Genomic DNA, 27241 nt, shown 5'->3' with positions numbered 1-27241 from the left:
AAGAAACCACCTCCAGCAGTTAAGAGCCATTTACTTCTTTACGGCTCCTGTATCCATGGGCTGACCACAGATAATGGTCAATCGTATTTAAATGAAGGGCTTTTAGCCCAAGAACACCATGAAGTGACCAAAAAAATGCCTAGAGATTACATATTTTGTTGCATATGGATAAATGGAACTGTGGATATGGGAATTATATTGTCTGGCTTGTTGTTTTTGTTGTTATTAGCCTGTGGCTCAAGACAGGGTTGAACATGTGTCATTTGCTGTGTGGAAAGCATCCCAGAGAGATCAAGAAGAAATCCATCATGGTGTAGTGATATTATTATTTATTTTTTATTTATATGCCCATTTTTAACAGAGACTCAAAACGGCAAACAGTGCTTAGAAGAATACAATATAAAACCAAAAAACTATAAACACTAAAATAGATTTAAACCAAACACGACTATAAAAAATGGGTAAAAGCATTTAAAAAAAACTACTTGAGTGATGAACTGCAACTATGGAGACAAAGAATTAATTCCCTACTTGGCCATTTTTTAATATTATATTTGTATATTATTTCAAAGGGGGAGGGAATGCTACAGTGAGAGAGGACAGGGGGATAATTTTTTAGTATTCTTTTGTTTGTTTTGTATTTTAAATAGATGGATTGAAATTTTATTTATTTTTGAAGGATACAGATGTCACAAACGTACATACTTACGCGATCCCTCGTCCGAGTATGATGGCCTTCAAGTGTAGTATCTTGGCAGTGGGTCCGTAGGTGATTGTAGAGCCCTATTCTTGATCCACATGTTCTTCCACAGTGAGGACATCGATTCCAGGTGGAAGGCAATCCCGGTCAGGATTGGCTTGACACGCCTTCCTCTTGGCATGTTTCTCTCTTTCATCCTGCCTCTTTGAATTTCACAACACTCTTAGTAACAGCTGACCTCTAGTTAAAGTGCTCAAGGGCCAGGGCTTCCCTGTTCTCGGTCTCCGTGCCACAGTTTTTAAGGTTAGTTTTAAGTCCATCTTCAAAGCTCTTTTCCTACCCACTGACATTCCATTTTTCATTCTTAAGTTGGGAGTAATTGTTTTGGGAGACAATGATCAAGCATTTGGACAACATGGCCAGTCCAGCAGAGTTGATAGTGGAGGAGTATCGCTTCAGTACTGGTGGTCTTTTCTTCTTTCAGAACGCTGACATTTGTCCAACTGTCTTCCCAAGAGATTTGCAGGATTTTTTGGAGGCAACACTGATGGAATCGTTCCAGAAGTTGGGTGTGACATCTGTAGATGGTTCATGTTTCGCAGGCATATAATAGGGTTGAGAGAACAAATGCTTTATAAACAAGCATCTTGGTATCCCTACGAATGTCCTGATCCTCAAACACTCTCTGCTTCATTCGGAAGAATGCTGCGTTCTAATGTTTCTGTTACACCATTAAGCTATATTTCTGGCATTGCAGAGGGACTGTTTGGTGTGCTGATACAGCACTTTGGTTTTCTCGATTTTAGCGAGAGATCGAGCTTTTTGTATGCTTCTAACAAAGGTGTTTAGAGTGGCGTGTAGGTCTTCTGAATAAGCACAGACTACGTTATCATCAGCATATTGGAGTTCTATAATGCTGTTGTAACCTTGGTTTTGGCTTTCAATCTGCTGAAGTTAAATAGCTTGCCATCTGTCCGATAGATTATTTCCACTCCGGTGTGAAGCTTCCATCAACAAGATGAAGTATCATAGCGATGAAGATGGAAAATAAGATTGGGGCAACAACACATCCCTTTCCTCACAAACTACAAATTCTGTAACAGTTAAACTGCTATCATTCTGTAGAGCTGATACATGTTGTTTATTTGTTCAATCGCTTCAGACTCTTTGTGACATCATGGACCAGCCCATGCTAGAGCTCCCTGTCGGCCATGGCCAGCTCCAGCTCCTTCAAGGTCAAGCCAGTTACTTCAAGGATACCAACCATCCATTTTGCACTTGGTCGGCCCCTCTTCCTTTTTCCTTCCTTTTCCCCCAGCGTCATTGTCTTCTCCAAGCTTTCCTGTCTTCTCATTATGAGAGCTGATACCTACAGCCAGTGGAATACTAGAAGCACCCCATTCATGTGGACAATATCAGTAGAAAGCAGGAAACCATGAAAATGAATAAAATCTGGCTACCAGTATTTTAAAAATTCTAAAATCAGGACAGTAAATAAAAAGCAGCAATCATAATATTATGAGTTCAACCATCAGAGAGAAGTGGCACTTCTGGCAATAGATGCAGAAAAGGCATTCGATAACCTTAATTGGAACTTTTTCAAATTACTAGGCAGAGAACTTGATTTGGGTTACAACTTTATGAATGCCATAGAGGCGATTTATAATAAACAATCAGCCAGAGTGATAATTAATGGACACCAATCAGAAGAATTTAACATAGAGAAGGGAACCAGACAGGGTTGTCCCCTGTCTCCCTTGATTTTTATTTTTGCAGTAGACATATTAATAAGAAACATTAGGCGAGATGAACAATTAAAAGGTCTAAAAATAAAAAAGGAGGAGGTTAAAATTAGGGCTTTCGCAGATGACTTAATCTGCGTAATAGAAGAACCCAAAAATAATCTAAATATTTGGTTAAAGGAGATTGAGAAGTTTGGAAAAGTAGCGGGATTTTATATTAATAAAGAAAAGACTAAAATTTTGACGAAAAATGTTACAAAAAAGAATAAGGAGCTCATTCAAGAAAAGTCGGGGATAAAAGTAACTTCAAAAATTAGGTACTTAGGAATATGGATTACTGCTAAAAATGCTCAACTATTAGAAAATAACTATTTAAGTAAATGGCAAGAGATAAGAAAGGACTTGCAACAATGGCAACATCTAAAAATTTCATTATTAGGAAGAATCAGCCTAGTAAAAATGAATGTCTTGCCAAAATTACTATATCTTTTTCAAAATCTACCGATAATAAGAAACCAAAAACTTTTTAAAGAATGGAAGAGGGACATCTCCAAATTTATTTGGAAGAATAAAAAACCTAGAATAAATTTTACTATTATGAAAGACTCCCCTAAAAGAGGAGGCTTTGGCCTCCCAGATTTTCAGCTGTATTTTGAGGCTTGCGCCCTACAGTGGATTAAGGAGTGGGTCACCTTGGAGAAAGAAGATTTACTAAATCTGGAAGGCTTCGACTTACGCAGAGGCTGGCATGCTTACTTAGGATATGATAAGAGGTCAATTGAAAAGAACTTTGGGAATCATTTTATTAGATCTGCTTTAATAAAAATTTGGGAAAAATATAAAGTTCAGTTCTATTACAATAAACTACCACTCTGGATCTCCACTTTGGAGGCGAATCAGAGAAAACTGTTAGGCTGGTCTGTGTGGCCTACATATAAAGATGTCTTAACTAGAATTCAAGGAACATACGAGTTAAAACCCAAGGAAGAAATCAAAAAGAAATTCTCTAATATGTCCTGGTTCCAATATGCTCAAATAAAAGAACAATTTTCTAAAGACAAGATAATTGGATTTGGTAGTTTAAATAACGCATGGGACAAAATAATATCTTTAAAGGGAAAGATGATTTCAAGAATTTATACCATCGTACTAGAAGGGTCTACACAAATGGTGGGAATTAAGAATTGTATGGTGAAATGGGCTAGGAATATCGGACGTCCTATAAGATTAGAGGAATGGGAAACAATATGGAATAAGAAATTAAAATACACTTACGCTTCAGATTTGAAAGAAAACTGGTATAAAATTTTTCATAGATGGTACATAACGCCGAAAAAATTAGGTAAAATGTATAAGAATTATGATAATAAGTGTTGGAAGTGCAAAATTCAGATAGGGTCCTTTTATCACACGTGGTGGACGTGTGATAAAACGAAAAAATTTTGGAAAATGATTCATGCAGAGATTCAAACCATATTAGATAAGCAGTTCCCGCTTAAACCTGAATATTATTTATTAGGAATAACGGACACAAGCTTGAATTTTGACTCAAACGATGATATTTTATTTACATACTGTATTACAGCCGCAAGAATGACTTTCGCAAAGCATTGGAAAAATGAGGAGACGCCGAAGAAAATTAGTTGGTTGAACAAACTGAATGAAATTCGAGACATGGATAAACTTACCTTTTTATTGAGAACGACAAGAGGAAAAAGTATTAGAGAAACTAACTGGGGAAAAGTGGAAGAATATCTTAACAATTATTAATTTTGTAATATTAATTATGTAATAGGTATGAATGAACTTATGCAAGTACGGTGACTTAGGGTATAGTTTAGATAGGGAAGTGTGCTTCCCAAAGAAAGACATTTCCGGGTATTTCTTTTCTGTTTATTATTATTTTACTGAATTGTACGTTTTCCTTGTCCAACCCTCCATCCCCCTCCCCCCCTTCCCAATACTTATTTCCCTCTTTTTCTTTTTCACCCCACCCTTCTCCCCCCCTTCCCATCCCTTTGTTTCCTCACTATACCCCCGTTTTTATATGCTCGCACTGTATTTGGAAAATTTCAAATAAAAAAAAAATAAAAAAATAAAAATAAAAAGCAGCAATCAAAAAACACGGGAATTCCAGTCAGGAAACAATCAGGACCAGCTAACACCTCCCAACAAAGGATCTCCCTGGCAGGAAGCAACCAGGCTTTGAAGCTGCAAGGCTATTCAATGCTAATCAGAGTGGCCAATTGGAACATTCACACTTTCCTCAAACAGACGAGAGTTCTTTCTCCCCACTTTGGACCATCCAGAGATATATAAACCCCACTTGTCTAGTTTCCAACAGACCTCACAACCTCTGAGGATTCCTGCCATAGATGTGGGCGAAACATCAGGAGAGAGTGCTTCTGGAATATGGCCACACAACCCGGAAAACTCACAGCAACCCAGCCCATTCATGATTACTGTAACAGGTTTGCATATTTGCATATGTATATGTATACTATTCCTGTCTGAGAATAGCAGTCAAATCTATGCAACGTCCTAGCTTATAAGAATATGTCCATATGCCTATGCACTAACTTTCAGGTTCTGTTTCTGTCCCGATTCCTATGAATTGCAATCTCCTTTTCTAGATCTCTTCCTTCGAACATGTTGGGAGGGGCGTGGCTCCTCCTTCAGTATTTGTCTCTATTGCATTCTGGTCGCTGTAGTCCACAGCCATCTCTAGGAGGCTTCCCGAGGCATGCCGGGAGCCGTAGTTCCTCTTCCCCGCGCGATGCATGCTGGGAGCCGTAGTCCCTCCCGCCCTGCAGTGTCAGCCTGACCGTCTCTGGGTCAGTCATGCAGCCGAGTTGGGCTTGTCGGAGATCTGACGTCTGTAAGGTAGGAAGATACTCTCTTTTCTTATGCCTGTTCCTATCTGGAGTATATTTCCCAGCTTTGAGCTCATTGAGAGGAAGTGATAGGATGTCAGGAGGGTGTAGAGATTGTAGGCTGGGGTTAGTACTTTCTCTGGAGGGGAATCTTGATGAAAAGAGGTGCTTCTGAGCGTGTACAGAGTGCATCTCTTCTCCTTTGCTGGGTTAGGAGCTTACTTAGCTCCATATGGGAGCAGTGGAGAGATATTTCCTACAGTGAGCCATTTGCTTTTAGAAAACAATGCATGATTTGATGGAAAGTGGTGCTTCTGAGCATGTACAGAGTGCATTCCTTCTCCTTGCACTTAGCCCATCCCTTCCCTATGAATGAGAGGAGTCCTAAAGTCTTCCATTTAGTTTTAGAAATTTTAGACTTCCCTCTCTGTAAACCAGGCATGGGCAAACGTCAGCCCTCCAGGTGTTTTGGACTACAACTCCCACAATTCCTAACAGCCGATAGGCTGTTAGGAATTGTGGGAGTTGAAGTCCAAAACACCTGGAGGGCTGAAGTTTGTCCATGCCAGCTCAAAGTAAATCTATGGTCTTTTATTTCTTAGCCTGTTAATATTTTGGGAGTTATTTCCAATTAACAACGACAAAATGAATGTCATTTGGTCCGGTATAACGTTGATCATCTTTGGGATTTTAGGTAATAGGTTGAGAAACTATTTGAAAATTGTAAACAAGCTCCTCCTGTGGCATTATTAAAGCAAACAAACAACAGTCAGGATCTCGAAATGTAAGTGCCCTCTCTTTAAGATTGTGCATCGATGGAAATTATAATAACATGTTTAAGTGCTTTGCTGTGAGTAAAAAACATGTTTAAGTTTTTTTAAAGCACAGGTTGGTTATCCCTTATCCGAAATGCTTGGGATTGGACATATTTTGGATTTTGGAATATCTTTTCTTTGAATACACAGTACATAAATAATGTGATTTCTAATGAGATGGGGCCCAAGTCCCAATATGAAATTTGTTTGTGTTTTGTATACAAATACCCTAAAGTTAATTTTATAAACACTACAGTATTTGTATTTTTAATAACTCTGAGCCTGAAACAAAGTTTGTGTAGATATAAACCATTGGAAAGCAAAGGTTTCACTGTAGTTCTGGATTATTTCAATTTCTAAATTCTAATTAAGGGATTTCTCAGACTGGATCAACACTTCTATATAGAATCCAGATTATCTGCTTTGAACTGGATTATATCAGTCTATACTGCCATACAATCCAGTCAAAGCAGATAATCTGGATTTTATGGGCCTCACTAGAGAAAGAAAAGTAATGGTGAGAGTTATGGTAGTGATCACACAATAACACATGTTGGAGAAGAGATGGAGGCCCCTTCCACACAGCTGTATAAAATCAACATTGAACTGGATTATACAGCAGTGTGGACTCGGATAACCCAATTCAAAGCAGATATTGTGGATTATATGCCTTGATATTCCCAATTATATAGCTGTATGGAAGGGCCCAGAGAATTTTTATTCCAGATTTTGTTTCTCTCTGTTCCCATCAATTTTACCTAATATGGCCAGCGGTGATCATAGATGGTGACCCTAGCCGCAATATCCCCCTTGCCATTTTAGGCCACGTCTACACTACCATATAATCCACTTTCTAAATCCAGATTATCTGCTTTGAACTGGATTATATGACTTCACTAGATCCAGCCTTAGATTCATATCCTTCATTGATATATTATTTTGTGACAACTACCACTTGCTATTTTCCATTTCTGAAGTGGCCCTGAAGTCCACAAAAACTTTCCTGGTCTTTTAAGATGCTTCATGCAAATTCTTGAGGCTTTAAATATCTATCTGTCTATCTATTATCTATTTATCTCAATTTCTTGCTCCCCTTGTTGCTAGAGGTTTAACATATATAATAGACCCTCCACTTTTGCGGCAGTTTGGGGCACAGGACACTAGGAAAAATAGAAAACTTGGGAATTTTATGAAACTCACTATTATTTAACCTGAGAGAACACATCTCTAAGAATCTCTAGAACCTCCCGCATATCTCTGTGGTCAGTTTCCACAAGATACCATATCAAAGCTGCAAATTATCATATCCACGAAAGTTGAACCAGCAAATACGTACTAATCTGTGTGCTCCAATTGTGTGGTTTTTTATTCTTTGAGCTGTCTGTTATGAAAATAATAATGCTACTCCACTGCAAAAGTCTGTGTGAAATGATAGGGATCCAAAGAAATACCTTACATTTTTGGGCTGCATCTACACTGTAGAATGAATGTAGTTTGGCACAACTTGAATTGCCATGACTATGAACTCCAGGGAGTTGTATTTTTACCAAGGAACCAGGTCTCATTGGCAGAGCAGGCTAAAGTAGTTGTAAAACTACAGCTCCCATGATTCCATAGCATTGAGCCACGGCAGTTCGAGTAGTGTCAAACCACATTAATTCTACAGTGTAGATGAACCCTTGATCTACTTTGGCTTTCATGTTGATAGTGACGCACATTCAGTTGAAGTCTCCTGCTGTTTGGCTAGCCTTCGCCAATATAGGTTTCCCGGATTGAAAACTGGAGAGGATGCCTGAATCTTTTAAACGGTTTGATAGAAGATGGAAATTGTGTCTTACCTAAATGCATGACGAGCAACATCAGCTGAAATTCTCCTATTCTACGCAACCATTAAAGGTACAGGACCCTGTTCAGCTTTCAATCTGGCAATCCTGCTTAATGGAGTACAGTGGGATAAGTAGAACAGCGCTTGGCTGCTTGCCACTGGCTCAGCTGCTCTGACCTTAAGGAAAGTATCATGGTTAGAAGAGAAGGGAGGAGATTTAAGAAGGCAGTGGATCAAGAGAAGTGTAAGAAAAGAGTGTTGATATTAACCTTTGGGAAATGAGGGGCAGTGAAAGTTAAAGGAAGGGGTCAGAGAAGCCAAGGAGAAGTCTGGGACCGATTTGGCCTAAAGAGGATTCAGAGGGAGAGTTAACAATTGAGGTTATGTTTTTGGACTACAATACCCAGGTTCCTTCAGAAGCACTGCTGTGCTAGTTGAGGGAATCTGAATATTTTTAGTTTTCTTTTTTAAAAAATTTAATTAAACTTTGACAGTATACAGTTGACCCAATATATAGTTGGCCTTCCACATTTGCTGATTACCCTTTTGTGGATTTGATTACTCCTGGATTTGATTAATATGTTTTCTCAGGGAATCTCTAGGTCCTTCTTCAATGTGATTCTATGGCCTGCTTCCCACAGAAGTTGATTGTGGAGTTGTGCAAGAGGACATAGCGATTCTAAGAGAAATGTTTGTTGGCGAGTGGGCTTATTAACAAAATTATAGCAGAGTAACTTATTAGCAGCAGCGTGACCCAGCACCAGTAGCCAAAATTAATAAAAAGAACAAAAACACAGAGACCAATGTTATTTCTTCATTTGGAGGTTTTCTTAATAGCAAAATAATATGGCTGCACTATTTACAAGAACAAGGTTTCCATAACACAAATAGAATTCTTTATACTTCCTTTTTTGCTTCCACGCTGGGCTTCTTTCGCATGCAGATAAACAGCTTCGCTCTCACAGAGCCTCCTCTCACACCAAACTTACACAGGAGCTTCGCACAGCTTCACACACCACAGCCTTCACACACAAGGCCTTCAACATGGGGCTTCTCTCATTGAAGCTTCTCATACCAGGCCTTCTCACACATGAGCCTTCTCACACAGAGGCCTACTCATACTGAGGTGTAACAAAGTGGGACCTCTCTCACTCTGAGGCTGACTAACAGTGACGTCTTCTAACACTCCTCAGGATGACACTAGCTTTGGCCCACTAACTCTTCTCAGAGTGATGCTAGCTTATTTATCCCTTTTAGTGCTTGACTCACAGTTTTGTAATTAACAATAGCTAGTTTTTTTGTTTTTTTTTAAGGAGCCCCGGTGGCAGACTGTGTAAAAGCACTGAGCTGGAGACCAAAAGGTCCCAGGTTCAAGCCCCAGGAGCGGCGGGAGCGGCTGCTGTTAGCTCCAGCTCCTGCCAACCTAGCAGTTCGAAAACATGCCAATGTGAGTAGATCAATAGGTACCGCTCTGGTGGGAAGGTAACGGCGCTCCATGCAGTCATGCCAGCCACATGACCTTGGAGGTGCCGAAGATGGCGCCGAGGCAGGCTGATTCTCCGCGGGGCTCCGTGAGTTTGTTTTAAAAAGCTTTAAAACTATTGCTCTTTTGACACCTCTCTGAGCTATAAACTGGGCTTGAAACCTGAGGGTGACGGAGGTCACCAGAGGGGAGTCCTAAGCTAAAGAGGTGATAATAGTGAGAAGCAAACAACAAAGAGTGAAAAACAAACGGGAACAAACGAGAGCCTGGGAGAGAGCGTTGGAGAAAAGAAGGCATTATTTGCCATTAAAAACTGGCATTTTACAACTGCTGCTACATCTGACTGTCAGACTGCCAGACAGCCTTTAAAGTCTATACGACCTGTCCCCATTCCACCATTCCTCATTGGGAAATTACTCTGAGTTAAGCTTCGGTTTACCGGTTTATTGACTTATAATTGTGGCCTCCATCTGAGCCCGGTTAGAAGCACCACCACCACCTACCTGCTCGCCTTGTCACTGCTGGGCTTGGAGCTGCTCCTTTGCCATCTACCCTAAGTTGTAAGCAGGGACTGAAGCCCCAGAGTGGTGTAGACCACCTGGGGAGGGGTTCTTGCACTACTGGAAGGACAAAAGTGAAGAACTATCAGGAGTCCGGTTTATGAAAGAGGAAGGCTCCGTGCACCATTCCCCGTGGTCTTCAGGTGGCCTCCGTTTGGCCTTCCTGGCCAGAGGACATTAGGCACTAGGCCCAGCACTGCGCCGGTGGGTGGGCAACAGCTACCATTTCCCCTTTTCATTTCCACGACTGATATTGCTCCTTCCTGCCGTAACTGGAGATCTGTGGGTGCTGCTCTCGGTTGTCTGGGGAAAGATACTACTACTCCATGGATCAGAAGGTAACAAGGCAGTAATTCTGGGTTTCCCTCATGTACCATCGCCTTAAGACCTAATCTAGAGGGGCCCAGAGCGATAGTCCCAGTCGGCTCTCGCGTTGTAGGCCCAAGCCACCTCCCGCCAGAACAGGCTGTGTTCACCGTCATCCCACTGGACCCGGGGACGGCGTGCTTGAGCCCCAGGTCACCAGTTTTTACTGTCGCTCCCTTGGGTGCTGAAGAACTCTCGGAGGCGAACAGCGAGGAGGCCGCCTCTACCATCTTTGCCACCTTTACCACATCTGGTCCGCCGGAGGGCCCTAACCGTGCTCGGAGAGAGGAGGCGAGTAGCGACTGGCCATCGGGCTGTTCCATCTGTGTCCCTTGCCACCGGGGCCCACCATCATCACTACCAGCACTTCTCCCTTTGAAGGCGGCCGAGCCAGTCCTGACGGTGACCCTTACTGTGCTATAACATCAGCATCGCTGCTTCTGAGGGGCCGTCCCACTTTGCCAGACTGGGAGGCGACCTCCTCCGGGATTTGCAGCTGTTGTGCCTCTGGGGACAGTTTATGGTTGATTGTGTACCCTGGCTGTGCTGCTGACTGTGGCCCTCTGCTGGCTCCTCTCTCTCTCTCTTTTTCCCCCTTTTCTGTTCCTTCCTCCCCCGTTAAGTGTTGTTTTTAGACATGTGATCACCTGTATGTACCACCAAGTATTGATTTGTTTTTTATGAGGGTTGGTGTGGGCGACATTGGTATTGGCCTATATTAGGGTCAGAGGGCAGACAATTTCTAGCCATCTCCAGGGCAAAATGACATCCAACTGAGTATTGGTGGAGAAGGCCAGGTTCTCCTCTCTTTTGTTTCTGGTTAAAGATTGAATAATTTGGTTTTAGTAAGTGCAGCTGCTATAGTTTCACGTGGATTGCCTATATGATCTAAAGAATATTAATCTCTATAGTAAAGATTTTACTGAGGCTGTAAAATTGAGAGATATTGATACAGTCTGGGCCTGTAGGGTTGCAGAAGGATCAGTGTGGTACAAATAAATAGATTCTTCAATGAGGGGTTTGATGGACACCCACGGGAAAAATGAAAATGTAAATGACCTCCTACAGCTGTGCAAATTATTGGAGAAATCTTTCAATCTGGTGCTATCACAACTGAAAACACTCAATGAGAAGATGGACCTTGTTTTTAAAGGAATATCTCTTAGTCTGAAACATCCAACACATTATGCACCCCTTGAGAAAGAATCCACTGGGTCTTCTAACCATACTGCGGAGGCGTGCGCATTAGATATAGATGGCGAGGAAGAGGAGAAACTAAAGTTACTCCCTATAGTGACCCCATTAGAAATTAGGGAGAACAATAGAGAAGAAGAGTTGTCTAGAGAAGTACAAGGACTAGTGAAGCCTGGGCATGAAAATAAGGTTCTAGGTCAATCAAAGGTCCATCCATTGATACCATCCGAGTCTGCACCATCTTTACCACCTACCACCACACACCGCCTGTTATCTCCAAACCAACTGGCGTTTGAAGTAGCAGACTCGATGCAGAATAGGGGTAAATGGGGATCAAGGATAGCGGTTTTAAGGTCTCTTGCCCAAATCCTATTTATGAACCCTGTAGATATTAACATTCAATCTCTCAATTGGCTGCATAGAGACTTTCAATCTCTCAACCGCTCTACGCATCTTTTAATTACACTTAAAGACATGTCCATCATTAAGGAGTTACTAAGCTCTAGAGATCGTCTTGAAGCATGGGGCATCCGCATTAGGAGGGTCTTCTTCGACCCCTGGATTCGCCCCCTGATCCCTGACCTACAATCACATCCCCTAGAGCTAACATCTATTAGTAACCATACTCTCCCAAATCCTTTATACTGGACCCCCCCTATCTCAGCCATGTGTCCACGGACCCCCCTAGTTCCCCATCTCTCTGCCCATACATGTTCTCAACTCCCCCTACAAACGCTTCCTTGTTATAGTCCATCTATTAGTCCACCTAACACCCTAGAGGACTCTCTTCTACTGTTCTCACAAGATACATCTCTAGCCACTACGCACGATAGGTCCCAACACGGCTCTCCTGCTCTAGAGAGCTGACTAGGCCCGTTAAAAGGCAGTTTCATCTTGCCTAACCCTACTGAGGGGGCGGGTGGTCCCCAGGGGGGAAAGATTGAGGTCATGTGGGGAAGGAGGAGAAGCGGTCACCAAAATCCCAGGGAGAAGCGCAATAGAACACTTGCGACCCCGGAGAAGGAAAGGCGTGGTAGTCCTCATGACAGTCCCTTCGGGCTTAAGGTCCTGCTGTTGAATGCCAGGTCTGTTAATGGTAAGACCTCCGTCATCCAGGATTTACTCCTGGATGAGAGGGCAGACCTGGCCTGCATCACCGAGACCTGGTTGGATGAGCTGGGTGGGGTTAACCTCACTCAGCTGTGTCCTCCTGGTTTCGGGGTGCATCAGCAGGCCAGGCTCGGGGGGCGGGGAGGAGGGGTTGCGGTGGTCTTTCGGCAATCCATCGCCGTGGCCAGGTGCGCTGTTCCGCAAGCCTCAGGTTTTGAGTGTGTCCACCTGAGGGTAGGTGTCCGGGACAGTTTGGGGATTCTGCTGGTGTACCGTCCACCCCGCGACACAGCAGTCTCCCTCCCTGAGCTTGCAGAAGTGGTCTCTGGCGTGGTGCTGGCCTCCCAGCGCCTGGTGGTGCTGGGGGACTTCAACATTCACGCGGAGGCCCCTTTAACTGGTGCAGCTCAGGACTTCATGGCTGCCATGACAACCATGGGACTGTCCCAGGTCATCTCTGGACCCACCCATCAGGCAGGACACACCCTTGACCTAGTATTTATTGCCGACAGTGGATTGGTTGGAGTGGAAGAGCAAACTATTCTTCCATTGTCATGGTCCGACCATCACCTGGTCACTTTAAGACTTACCGTGACCACTAACCTCTGCAGGGGTGGTGGACCCATTAAGATGGTCCGCCCCAGGAGACTAATGGATCCAGACGGCTTCTTGAGGTCTCTTGGGGATCTTCCTATCATTGAGGCTGACGATCCTGTTGATGTCTTGGTCGATCGCTACAACAGCGAGATGGCCAGGGCGATAGACACGATTGCCCCTGAACGTCCCCTCTCAACCCGCCGACGCACCAGGGCTCCCTGGTTCACAAGGGAGCTGGCCGTGATGAAGCGGTCGAGAAGGGGTCTAGAGTGCTCCTGGCGGAGAACTCGTAGGGTATCCGACCGAACACGGGCTAGAGCCGCTATTAGGGCCTATTCTGCGGCCTTGCGGGCAGCCAGAAAGGCTTTCTCGGCTGCCCGCATAGCATCTGCAATCAATAGACCAACGGAGTTGTTTCGGGTTGTTGGGGAGCTCCTCCATCCTCCCCAGGGGGAGGAGACCCTGACAACCCAGCAACCCAGTGCAGCGATTTCACGCACTTTTTTGCAGATAAAGTCGCTCGGATACGCTCTGAGTTAGACACTGGGGTTAGTGCAATGCCAGGTGAGGTGCCTGAGGCATCTGTCTGTCCGATCTTGATGGATTCGTTTCGGCTTGTTCGCCCTGATGACGTGGACAAGTTCCTTGGAGCTACGAGAGCGACCACTTGTTCCCTAGATCCTTGCCCCTCCTGGTTAATCAAACTGACCAGGGGAGATTTGTTAATTTGGCTTGAGAAAATTATCAACTCATCTCTGGAACAAGGGATTTTTCCATCTAGCCTAAAACAGGCAGTAATTAGGCCTTTTCTAAAAAAGGCATCCCTGGATCCGTCTACTCTTAACAACTATAGACCAATTTCCAATCTCCCTTTCTTGGGCAAGGTACTGGAGAGGGTGGTTGCTTCTCAGCTCCAGGGATTCTTAGACGACACTGATTTTCTGGACCATTCACAGTCCGGCTTCAGGCCTGGTCACAGTACTGAGACGGCTTTGGTCGCCTTGGTGGATGACCTCCGCAGAGAGCTAGACAGGGGGAGTGTGTCCCTTCTGGTTCTCCTGGACATCTCAGCGGCTTTCGATACCATCGACCATGGTATCCTTCTGGGACGGCTCTCTGGGATGGGCCTTGGGGGTACTGCGCTCCAGTGGCTCCAGTCCTTCCTGGAGGGCCGTTCCCAGTTGGTGAAGCTGGGTGATACCTGCTCGGACCCCTGGCCTTTGACCTGTGGGGTCCCGCAAGGTTCCATTTTATCCCCCATGCTCTTTAACATCTACATGAAACCGCTGGGTGAGGTCATCCGGAGTTTTGGAGTTGGGTGCCATCTCTACGCAGATGACACTCAACTCTACTACTCATTTCCACCTAATTCCAAGGAAGCTCCTCAGATACTGAACCAGTGCCTGGTCGCTGTAATGGCCTGGATGAGGGTGAACAAGCTGAAGCTCAATCCTGACAAGACAGGTCCTCGAGGTCAGTCGCAAGTCTGATCGGGGTATTGGGTGGCAACCTGTGCTCGATGGGGTCGCACTCCCCCTGAAGGCGCAAGTCCGCAGCTTGGGGGTCCTCCTGGACTCATCACTGACACTTGAGGCTCAGGTGTCGGCAGTGGCCGGGAGGGCCTTTGCACAATTAAAGCTTGTGCGCCAGCTGCGACCATACCTCGTGAAGTCTGACTTGGCCACGGTGGTCCACGCCTTAGTCACCTCTAGACTGGATTATTGCAATGCACTCTACGTGGGGTTGCCCCTGAAGACGGCCCGAAAACTTCAGTTAGTCCAACGTGCGGCTGCCAGGTTGTTAACTGGAGCAAACTACAGGGAGAGATCTACTCCCCTGTTCAAGGAGTTCCACTGGCTACCGATTATTTTCCGGTCCCAATTCAAGGTGCAGGTTCTTACCTATAAAACCCTAAACGGCTTGGGACCCGCCTACCTTTGTGACCGCATCTCCCGCTATGAACCCACTCGTCCTCTTCGTTCATCCGGTAGGGCACTTCTTTCGCTCCCGCCACCATCCCAGGCTCGGTTGGCGGGGACGAGGGAGCAGGCCTTTTCTATTGTTGCTCCCCGGATCTGGAATTCCCTTCCGGAGGAGATCCGGCAAGCACCCACCCTGGCTTCCTTCAAAAAGCTGCTTAAAACCTGGCTCTTCCGCTGCGCCTTTGGATAACCGAGCCCATAGCTATAGTAGTCGCACAGGCCACCTCTTTGACTTGAAACACTGCACTTTATTCCTCTGCCCCAAAGCATCTTAGAATATCACATTGCATTTTAGTTCTAGTGGTCCCTCCAGGCCATCCTCTCCTCCATCCCAGTGGTCTTTTTTTCCCCTCTTTCTTTGCGGATTCATGTTATTTGAGTGATTATATTCCTTCTGCTTATGTGATTGTTTTAGTCAATTGTTATGTTTTGTTTTCGTTTCTAATTCTTATAGCGTTTTATAGTGTTTTCAGTGTTTTATTGTACAATGTTTTATGCTGATTTTATATTGGAAACCGCCCTGAGTCCCTTTTGGGAGAGAGGGCGGTATACAAATAAACTTTTACTTACTTACTTACTTACTTACTTGGAGGTGTCTCTACGGACAACGCCGGCTCTTCGGCTTAGAAATGGAGATGAGCACCAAACCCCAGAGTCAGATATGACTGGACTTAACGTCAGGGGAAAACCTTTACCTTTTACTAGTTAATTTTTAATATTTCTGACAATGTTCTGTAGGGTAAAAAAAAACCCTTGATTTTTTAATTAATAGTTTTCTTACTTTTGCAATGGTCCTGAGACCCTAGCAGCAGAAAATATGGAGGTCTGACTGTATACAATATAAAAGTATAACAATACATCATAATATAATATCTTTTTTATCTCATCCTCCCTCCCTCATCTCCCACAGTCATAGATTTCCCTGCCAAATTTCTTAAGTATGATTTTTCTTCTGCTTAATTGTTTGTTTTTATTAATAATGGTCATATCTACCACTAGCTATTTATCAAGAGCCTCGCCTGATTTAATCATGGCTTCCATATCGTCTTGAATAAATTCTCTTTCCCTAATCTTACTTCATATGTTATTTTTTCAGAAATGAGAATCTGAAATACAGAATTAGTTAAATAGGGTATGAGGCATATCTTTATAGGGAATCTGGGTATTGTAGTCCAAAACTGTAATGTTGCCCAAGGTCCAGAAGGGAGGCTGCTAATGGAGTTGTATTGATTTATCTGGCTTTCCTCCTCATCTGTGTGATTCTTTTTACTGGCTTTTCTCTCCAGGGTTGATCTCTTGAGTTGAGGCCTTTCAGGCTTGCATGGATGGGATGTCTGGGAACTCGGCCCCAAATGGAGCATCTGGGATTTATCATGAGCGGCAACGCCTTGAGCTGTGTGCGGTTCATGCCTTGAATAATGTCTTGCAGGAGCGGATTTTCACCCAAGAGGCAGCTGATGAGATCTGTAAAAGGTAAATTGGTGTGCATTTTCGCATATTTTGCCAGAACTTACAGGAAATGTTCTTTTCATATGAGGTCTTCTTGTAAACACCTTCAATTTATTTCAGCCTCCTAAATAGCAGAAGATCCCTTAAACAAAACCCTGACCAACATCTGCTTTGATTCCAATGAAAAATTAAGGCGAAGTAGGCCCTCTATTTTCATTAGGTGGAAAAATATAGAGAACAAAACCCATTAGTTTTTATAAATGAGTCCCCTTCGGGGTGAGAAGGGCGGTATATAAATGTCGCAAATAAATAAATAATAAATAAATAAATAAATAAATGCTAGGAATAGTTGTAATCTGTAAACATTAAAACTGCAAATGTGGAGAGCTGAGTGTATGTCAAACTTTTTATTAAATAATTACCTTCAGTCTTATTCAGTTTAAACCTTATACTATGACAAGAGTGAAATGTTTTTTGTTTTGCACTTGTTTTGGAGCTTAACTCACAGAACCAGCATGGCCAGTGGTCAGGGATTCTGAGATTCATAGTCCAAAATATTTGGAGAGTCAAAACTGTCTCAGCATTTCTCTTTGGAAATGCTGAATCCCAATTTTAATTATGTGGCAACGCTTCGTGTCAATGAGTTGTTCCTTTTGCATACACCTACTTACTCACTTGACCATAATTTGAACCTCAGTGTTTGAGAGCTTGGCTTTGGCAACAAAGTGTTTTGAATAGTCAGATTGCATGGGGCCTTTTAACATGAGTTGGCATCCGGTTGAAGCTTCTCTGAAATCAGTGTGTATATACCAGGCATGGGCAAACTTCAGCCCTCCAGGCCCTCCCACAATTCCTAACAGCCATGGCAGTTAGGAATTGTGGGAGTTGAAGTCCAAAACACCTGGAGGGCTGAAGTTTGCACATGCCTGACATATAAGCATCAGATGTGAAAGGTCAAAGAAAGATGAAGCATGATGTGTTTTCATCTGTAAAACTCTCTACTTTGAAAATCCAGGAAAACAAATAATCACCAGTCGTAACTGGTTGTTCCATATCAGAGTTGTTCATATCAGAGTAAAGCATTCAGTTAGAAAGAGGAAAGAAGTTAAAATCTGCCAAGTTTGGAGTCTCCACCAAGAGATATATATATATATATATATATATATATATATATATATATATATATATATATATATATATGAGGAATCCCCCCCCCAAAAAAAACCCTGACAATCATGAGAACTAGAAACCTGATTCTGTGTGAAAGTATGCACATACTGAATTGCAGGAGATGAGTATTTCTGCTATAGAAAAGTCTCACTGCTGTGACCAAATGTTCACATCCCTTCTGTCCCCTCTCAAGGTGTCAGTACAAACTGTTAGGTGTCCCTGCTACAGTATAGGATAGATGCATGGTTTTTGGGACACCCCCCCTTCCAGTCTTATCAGCTGATCTTCTTTAAAAGATGTAGACCAAAGAATATAACACTTACTTGGCCTGTATTCCATATTCACCACTTTCTCTTAAAGAGGCATCTTCCCCTTGGGTAGCGTGAAGCTAATGGGATTTTGCCAGGGGCATGGAATTGTTATTGCATGCCTTTTGCTTGATGGGCGAGGCTACCAATGCATTTAATGAGTGCATCCTAGCAACTGCAGAGGTGTTTTGCATGAGACACTAGGACATAATTTCATTTAAGACCATTGGTCATCACGACACTTTAATTAGCACAATCCAGATAATATTGTGTGCTCTGTAACCACTTCTGTGGAACAGGTCGAAGCTACTCAGGTAAGGCTCTGAAATAGTGCTGCTTCGGCAGTATGGCTCTGCTGATTTATTGTTCATTTATACAGTGTTGTTCTGGGGCAAGTAGGAGCCTGTAAGCTTCCCTGGGGTACAGTATTTCTTTGGAAAAGCCAAGATGACAGTTGCATAAAAGAAGTAGACATCTTTTATTCTCAATGTCTTTTCCAGGCTAACTCTTCAGGGATAAGTTTTTACCAGCTTGAATAAACACAGAAATAAAACAAATTATGTGGAATGCATGTTTAAAACGCACATAACTTTATTCTGGACGGGCTTAAGATAACCTTAGCCAGAAAGAGGAGTAGAATAATAGTAATGTATTAACATTCATTGACACATTGTATTAGAGCAGTGTGGGATAGATACATCTTTGGCTTGACAGCTCTTGAAAGCAGAAGCGAAGGAACTGCAGACTCTCACACGTCAGATTGCAACTCTCATCATCCCTTACAATTAACTGAGCTGGCTAGGTCTAGTAGAATCATAGAGTTGGGAAATACCACAAGGGCTATCCAGTTCAACTCTCTGCCATGCAGAAATACACAGTGAAAGCACTCCTGACAGATAGCCATCCAATCTCAGTGAAAGAGATTGTACCACACTCCAAGGCAGATCATTCTACTATCAAATAGGAAGTTCTTCCTAATGGTTAAGTGGGCTCTCTTTTCTTGTAGTTTGGACCTATTGCGCCATATCTTGGAAATGAGAACGTGAAGTATTCCACAATCACAGCAACAAAATAATAAGGGAGGCAGCAGATAAAGATCAAAATGATTGACAGTGGTGGAAGATTGCTTATTGAATTCTAGCATAAGTGCTTGAGTTTGGAATACAGCGTGGGATGGGGACTAAGGACAGAGGTGAGAAGCATCCAGCTTCTCTGATGAACTGCTACTTATCATGCCTCATTGTAGGCAATTGTATGCTGAAGTAGATGGGAATTGGAGTTTTACATCATCTCCATGGCAGTACATTCCACAGCCCCTGACTAAGGAGTGATACCAGACTTTGATGAAAAGGTCAGGACTCAGCTGTAAGGACGTAACTATGGCAGCATAATGCAGGTGAAGAAAGAAAGGACAGGTGGTGGAAAGAGGACTGCTGTCAGTATTCTTGGGCTGGTCTCTCCTTGAGATACTTCTTGGGTTGGTCTCTCCCCAATTAGTCAGCCATTTCATCAGGATGTTGCAAGGAATTTCATAACACTGAACACTTCTGTTTGACTTCTCTTGTGTTCCTTTTTCCTCCAAGTCCCTTTTTCCTTTTGTATCATCTCTTTTTTTAGATTGTATGCCTAAATGCAGAGGCTGCCTTATTTCTTTCTCTTTTGTGAATAAATAAATTGGAGGTAACAGGAGATTTACATTGAGACCAACTGTCTTACTGCACCATATTCTTTCCTCTGTTTCCAGCCCTGATGAGCCCCTTCTTTATTTCCTAACAGGCTGGCCCCAGATGCCAGGTGGAATCCACATCGCAGTTTCCTGGGTACAGGGAACTATGATGTTAACGTCATCATGGCAGCTCTCCAAAGTGTTGGGCTGGAAGCTGTCTGGTGGGACAAGCGCAGGTGAGTGGTGAAATCGCAGGCCTAAATTATTCTGTTTACTTTCAGGTCACAGGGTACCATGTAAATTCCAGCTAATCAACTGTTCCTTAAAAAATGTGACTTGCCAAGCTTTAGCTGTTTTTCATTCTAGTGATCTCCTCTACTTAGAACATATTGTGACCCATGGGTTGCATGCCCCATGAAACCTACTTTTGTAACCTCTGAAGTTTTGCTCCAAGTCTTTCAAATGATGTAATTTTTGGACCGCATTGTTCCTAAATCATGCAAAAAGCCCCTCCAACTTATGAAAATGTTCAAAAATATCCCACATTGTCACCATAAGAGGCCCAAAATCACATTTTACCCACAAATACCCCTATTTTTCTCTATTCCCTTGGATGGCCATTTTGAGAAATAAAGAGAGGTGTACTTCCTGGGATTACTCTGTATGTATGGAGGTGGTTCACAGGGATGTTTGTAGCGAGTGGGAATTGGCTTTGGGCTCCATGCAGTTACCCATCTCTGCTATGCTTCTTGCTCTCTTGCAAGTCAGTCACAGTTACGTCTTGCCTTTCCTCCAGTGATCTCAAGACAGTATAAATTGCTATCTTTCTTCATGCTTGATTCTCATAGCAACCTTGTGTGGTAAGTTAGGCTGAGAAAGAAATATTTAACTGGCCCATCGTCACACAGCGTGTTTCATGGACTAATTAAGACTAGAACCTAGATCTTCCAGTTTAACACAATACAACACAGGGCCTCCACTCATTTCTTATGTTTTGGATCCAGGGATGATCCATTCCTGGCCTTCCAGTTTGCAGGGCACATCTGTTCAGGTTGTGTGATGCTCCAGGACATTTGAAATTCCACAGGTTGGAGAAGGATCAACTAGGCTAAGCATACTGATGGCATCATGTTCAGGATCTACAACAGTCAATATAACCTAGTATGGTTGACGGCAACTGGCAGCAGCTCCCCAGGTTTAGTAGACAAAACCTACCTTGATGTGGAGATGCCAGGGGTGAAGCTTGTGACCTTCAGCAATACATGCCAAGACTATTATCTGCCATTAAGCATCTATAGATTGTTCTCTATGATGTTTGAAGAATTTTCCCTCAGAGACATATTTCTTGCCAAACACCCATGTGTTTCTTTGCCTCATAGGCCCTTAGAGCAGCTCTCCGTAGCAGGAGTTCTGGGATTCATCATCAATGTCCCTTCCAACGTGTGCCTCGGCTTCCTATCTCTTCCAGTGAGGCGCCGCCACTGGATCGCTGTGCGCCAGCTTGATGGCATCTATTACAATCTTGATTCCAAGCTGAAGGCACCTGTTCCGATTGGCAGCGAAGCTGACCTCAGGTACTGATGGAGTGGCAACTTTGGGGATCTCTGTGAAAAGCAAGGATGTGCAAAATGTAGTTTGTATGCTGTCTGTGGCCTCCTAGGTGGTTTTTGTGCCCCCAAAGGGTAAAAAAAAAGTTTGTAAAATGTTTGCTCCAAAATGTCCTCCAGGGCATATGGGAATTTTAGCACCACATTATGCCCCCCTGAGCTAAGTTAGATCCAGGAGATGCCTTTCTTGAAACAGGAATTGAGTCATTTTTAAAGACCTCTCTTGTCTCTAAAATAGCACAGGAAGGCATTAAAGCATGGTAAAAATATCCCCATAACCTGTAGAGAACTTTTACAGCCAAAAAATGATAGATTTATTTTCTAGGACCAGGTGTGGTGAATGGGTGCGGCCCTCCAGTGTCCCCTGGGGCAGCCGACTCATAGCCTTCCACAGTTGCCCAGCCCTGGTGTCACTCATTTCAAGAGTTATTTTATTATTTAAAAATTGCTTTGTTTATTTTACAAAGCCAATGCCAGGCAGCTATCATAAAAGCCTGTCATCTAGTGAATAAGTGACACTGCATAGAACTTCAGGTGCACCCCCTAACATTAAATAGAATTTTAGTCATGGAGGCAAATGTTATGGAAATAACAAGGACAAATAAAAGCCTTGTGGAACAGCCATGCTTCTGCTACATGTCAAACTGTGCTTTTCTGTGCAAGCTCACTCAGAAGTTAGTCTTACTGTGTGCAATGCAGTTTATTCTTAGGTAAGTGTATATGGAATTGCATCTTAGAAAATAGATATGTAAGGATAGGTGCTGTTACCAAAAATGCTGTATTCCCTTTGGTTGCCAGTTGTGTCTTGTTCATCGCTGGGTAACCAGAACAAGGCTTCAGATGTTCAATGGAGCATGTCCCAAGGAACATATGAAGGAAAGTGCTCTTTAAGATACACAGGTCTGAAAATAGTGCCAGAGGCAAATAAGTTAACTCTAACCTAGAACATTAAGCCTGCCTTGGGAAAAGGTCAGTTTTGCTTCTGCCCTGATGTATATTCAAGATTGCGCAGTACCCTTTGCAAGAAGGCACATGTCTCTTGCTGTCTACAAATGGATAATGATTTTTGAAAGGGATGCCTCTCCAATATGATTTGAAATCTTGTTTTTCTAGCAGTTCAAGTCATATGGAAAGACATGTCTTTAGAAAATCATCATCCATTTGTCAATAGCAATAGTCACATGCAAGCAGGAAGGGTTAAAACAGAACAATGCAAAGTGGGATGGACCTATAGAGTAATCCAGAGAAGTGATCATTAACTCCCTTTGCAACCACAGATATTACAAACCATTACAAGTAGTAAGAGGTCACATCTTAAGATCACCTTGAGTACCAAGGTGATCTTGACATTGTTAAGTGGGCAAGTGCCCTGTTCCTGTGCTCTTTCACCACTTCCGCCCCACTTTTAAGGTAGAAAGTAGCTGTTTGTGGAGGTTCTCTACACATTTTGAAATCCTGGTTTTCTAACACTCTAAAGAGTGTCTTTGCAAGCAGGAGATGAGGCTGATGATGTTTCTGCAATGACTGATCAGAGCTTTAGAAGAGCCAGGAACCAGGGTATCTGGAAGGACACCTTCTCAGTGGGGGTGGACTCCATTCGCATATATAACAAACCTGTCCTTTCACTCCCCATGCTCTTTTCTCTGGAGTGTAGGTGAGCTGTTACTGTGGATGTTGAAATGACCCAGTTTAATGAATGAGGCAGTCTTTATTGCTTTTACAGTTTAGTGGAGGGTCTAATAAATCATCTGTAACAAGAGAAAATAAAATTCTACTTTTGAATCACTTTGGAACTATAATGAATTGTGCATACACCTATATTGAAAATCTTATATATATATAAAAAGTAAATATACATCAAATGTGTTTAAAATTAACAATGTATGACTTCTAAAATTCTTTAATAGAATAAGTACATAGTATCTTGGAAGCTACAGCAAACAGTGCTACCTTAAAGGTTGAAGAACATTTTGACCTTCTAGGTGTTCTGAATTACAGCTCCCACAACGCTTATGCAAAACGAGGGTGTTAAATGGCCCCCTAAAAGTGGTAATAGATTAATTACCTCCAATAATTATGCTAGTATATTCTATAGAATTTTGGCTGATTGACACAAGAGGTAGAACTGGAAAAAATCTTGGGCTTTTGTAAAAGGGCTTTTGTAAAAAGGAGAAAATCAGCAATCCAAGATCTTTTTGAGGGCAAAACTAGGTTTGTTGGTATGAATGTTTAATTTAAAAAAGTTAAATAATATTTAAAAAGCAATATAGAATATATAAAATCATTTAAAAACCAGATAAGTAAAATTTGTAGCCAGCACATTTTGTCTTAGAAGACTCATTGCCTTATACTTTATTTAGAAAACAGGTTCAAACTTTGCATCATTAATTTGAAGACATTTTATTTTGTTGAGCTATTAAAAAGTATCACTATGATTGTTACCATTTATAGCTGTCAATTTTTTTCCCTATTTCTCTGTGTGCTGTTTTAAAACAAAATTATATCAAATTTACCTGTTTTGGTTTGCACTTGGAAAATCTGAGAGTAAAAAAGGAATGGTATCAAAATTCCATTAAAAAAATTAAACAGGCATTGGCTGACCTATTGTTACCAGGAGGTATTCTGTTGGCAGTAATGTCCTTCCCTGGATTTGTAAAAGCACCTAAGGAAAAGGGATAGGTGTATGCATAAACACACACAATGGCAAGGTCAGTGTGGGACCAGCCGGGCTGACAAAGTGAGCAGTTTCCAGACACTGGAACTACAGTAAACACAATCTGGTCATCTGGGTGTGTGAGGCATGAATGCCATCTCTAATCAAAACAGTTGCCAGAGCATCAAAGCATAAAGGCACAACATAACCTCTTGCCATCAAAAGCCACAGTAAGTCAGCTTGTCTCCAACGGCCCAGCAATATTTTGTCTCTTCTGAAGATCAGTTCAATAATTCCCCTGGCCTTTTATTCTTCTTTTTGATATACTGCCCCCCTGTGAGATCTTTCTAGTGTGAAAAGGACTGGGCGAGTTCCTTTTGGGTTGGAGTTTATAGTGAGGCAAGGGTGCAGTATTGTTTAACATGACGGAAATCCAAGAATGGCCATTTGGTGTTTAATCTGTGCTGTATCAAGGAGGACCTGTTAGATCCCTAATCTAACTACCTCCCTTCTCCCTCTAACTTCTTTCTTACAGGGTGTTTCTGCAAGAAGTTTTATCTGAAGGTCCCTGTGAGTTGCTACTAGTTGTGCCCCATGAGATGGGTGAAGCCAGAGACTGGCTCAGCACTGTCAGGTGATCCCTGGCACACAGGAATCCATCCCAGCTGAGCCTCAAGCACTCTTCCTCAACCCCCCTGCGCTGGCTGCTGCATGTCTTTGTGTCTGTGCATGGGGAGTAGGAATGGGAGTGATGCCCTCCTGTTTACACTGCCACTCTGGGAGCTGAACCATGAATTATATCCTCCCTTCTCTTACATGAAAGAAGGGTTCCCAGCTTTCCCCTTGCTTTTGAAAGATGTGCACTGTGTCGGAACAGTACAGAATAAAGGTTGCAATACCAAATAGAAGATTTTCCCCTGGCATCCCCAATTATAGCATTGGAATAGCCATCTGGGGTGCTCCAACGGTCTTTTTTTTCTGGACTGATGGAGTTATTTGTTTACAAGCAGGACTTGTTGGTATTACATCTCTAGACCCCCTATTTAATATCCTACTAGGTTCCTAATGTGTTTAATCTGGGAAGTTCTGTGTCTCACTATTAGGGCTAACAAACATCTCTGTATTTTTGTGAATTTTTTTGTGGCAGCAAGTTCCTTGGATAGAACAAGACAGTCCTCCCAAAACCCACACCAAGTTTCTGACTTAAAGTTGTCACTCAAGGTTTTGAGTTAGCTATTCCTAACATTATGGAGAAGGCAGAGTTAGAAGTGAGCTGTATGTGCTGAAAAACCAAAGGTGATATTTCAACTCTTGCTTCAGTCAAAGGGACCTTTTCTGGAAGCTGGGGGCTGTTTTACTAAGAGCAGCAGTGGTGTTAGTCAAGTAGAGTGTGTAGAGAGAAAGCAAGAGTGTTTTTATTCCCTTGGGGCTCACTGGAAAGCATGAGATGTTCAAGTGAAATTGGAATTAATGTTTCTGGTGTAGGTGGGAATGAAGGTGGGAAAAGGACAGGGGAGTTGAGTGTAGAAATGGGATGAGCCACTGTGCTAGTATCCTAGATCCAAATGCAGAAAGCAGCGGCAAAGACGATAAGGTGGCAAATGCCTGGGCATGTCCCAAACTTTCTGCTGCTTGACAGTGGACAAGAGGGTGCTTGAAGCCTTGGTTCGGTTGACTGTTCAATGTTGGCAACTGAACAGAATCTTGTTGCTGAATAAAGCAGTTCAATAAAGAGACTTAATCTAACAGCTTGGGAAGAAGACTGTTGCTGCTTTTTAGTTTTTCTCATCCATGTTGGTTGTTTAATTCTGACTAGCTGACAGCAACTCCCTGGTGGAAGCTTTTAGTCCAAAATTGGGGAGATTGTACCTGTTGAATTTCTGCTTGTTACACAACCACTTGAAGCATTAGGACCTTGTAAAGCAATGAGAAGCAGTGACCCTTTGTGCAAATTGAAAATGTTGGTTGCTCTTTTGTTTGTTTGTTTATTTTTTCTTTTAAATAAAAGCACTCTGTTCCTCAGGTAGAAGGGTTTGTGATGCTTCTCTTGAAAGGTCAGAAGCTAGCACAGGGAATCCACAGGAGGAAGCTACTGCACTGTCCACCTCCTTCTCGTCTAGTTCTTACGCTGTTCGTTTTCCCTGGCACGGAAAGTCCCTTACTCCTGGCGCCTGCCAACCTTGAAGTTCTTTCCCAACCTCAGCAAGGAACAATCAATGGTACAAAACAAATAAATGTGTAATGAAGTTTGTGATTCTTCAGTGTGGAATGTAATTGTGGAATTGGGGAGGAGGCAGTTCTTGTGGATGAGCAAGCTGGCCAGAGCAGCTTCTTTTTCAAAACATCTGAAGCCAAATAAACCACAGAAAGATTTAGTCTTACAGGGGAGCCATTTGTACTCAGAAGAGCATTTTGATGCCAAAAACATTCAGCAATATCTAGGTGTGAAGGAAGTGAAGCAGTTTACATTCACTTATATTTGTGTGTGTGTTACAGAATAATGTATGCATTCTTGATGATCCCTGTGTGGAAACTCAGCTGTCACATATACAAAAACTAATTGGAACTTGACACATGTTAATATAAATATGTACATGCAAAAATGGAAAATACACTAGGAGATGCGTGGCCCTGCTCTTTGGCCCTTTGGTACATCTAACCGCAGTCATACTGGTCTTGGCTAATTATTTTAATTGTATGTACATGGAGTTAAAACAGAAATGGCCTAAAGGCACTAGATATTGCCTGATCTTGGAAGCTAAGGAGGGACAGATCTGGTTTGAACTTGAATGGAAGACTTAATGAATACTAGATGCTATAAGTTATATTTCAGAGGAAGAACTCAGCAAAACCATCTCTTGAAGATTCCTTGTGTAAGAAAATGATAACATTCATGGGGTTGCTATATATTGACAGGCAACTTGAATGAACATGCACATACAAACAAATGGCCTGTCTTTGCTCAGTCTGTTATTGGTTGATGGAGAGTTTCAAGGTCTATGACAGTCTCTGTTTTGGGGGCTTATATTTATATTTCAACGGGGCCTGGAATAGATAGGCCCAACAAAGTAAGGAGGCTGGATTAAGCTGGATGAGACATTGGAAGAATTCGGAAAACATTGCAGTGTGTGTGTGCGCGCC

General features: G+C 42.6%; 1 protein-coding gene across 3 annotated transcripts; it reads left to right on the top strand.

Annotated features, from left to right (window-relative positions):
• The first annotated feature begins 5172 nt into the window (after positions 1 to 5172).
• On the top strand, positions 5173 to 26354 carry josd2 (Josephin domain containing 2). 3 transcript variants are annotated; one of them, XM_008113564.3, is made up of 7 exons: positions 5190 to 5325; positions 6010 to 6099; positions 7878 to 8026; positions 16534 to 16720; positions 19951 to 20076; positions 21220 to 21414; positions 24636 to 26354. In XM_008113564.3, exons 4-7 carry the CDS (start codon positions 16569 to 16571, stop codon positions 24736 to 24738), a joined length of 576 nt encoding a protein of 191 aa, XP_008111771.1. In that variant the 5' UTR covers positions 5190 to 5325; positions 6010 to 6099; positions 7878 to 8026; positions 16534 to 16568; the 3' UTR covers positions 24739 to 26354. The 3 variants fall into 3 exon arrangements, with proteins under 3 accessions (XP_003222729.1, XP_008111771.1, XP_062840700.1); XM_062984630.1 differs by lacking the exon at positions 7878 to 8026; XM_003222681.4 differs by lacking the exons at positions 6010 to 6099; positions 7878 to 8026 and having other exon boundaries at positions 5173 to 5325.
• The last annotated feature ends 887 nt before the right edge of the window (positions 26355 to 27241 follow it).

Source organism: Anolis carolinensis, chromosome 6, assembly GCF_035594765.1.
Source record: "Anolis carolinensis isolate JA03-04 chromosome 6, rAnoCar3.1.pri, whole genome shotgun sequence".
NCBI classification, from domain to species: Eukaryota; Metazoa; Chordata; class Lepidosauria; order Squamata; family Dactyloidae; genus Anolis; species Anolis carolinensis.
Note: the sequence above shows the minus strand (reverse complement) of the source record. Positions and strands in the feature narration are given on the sequence as shown.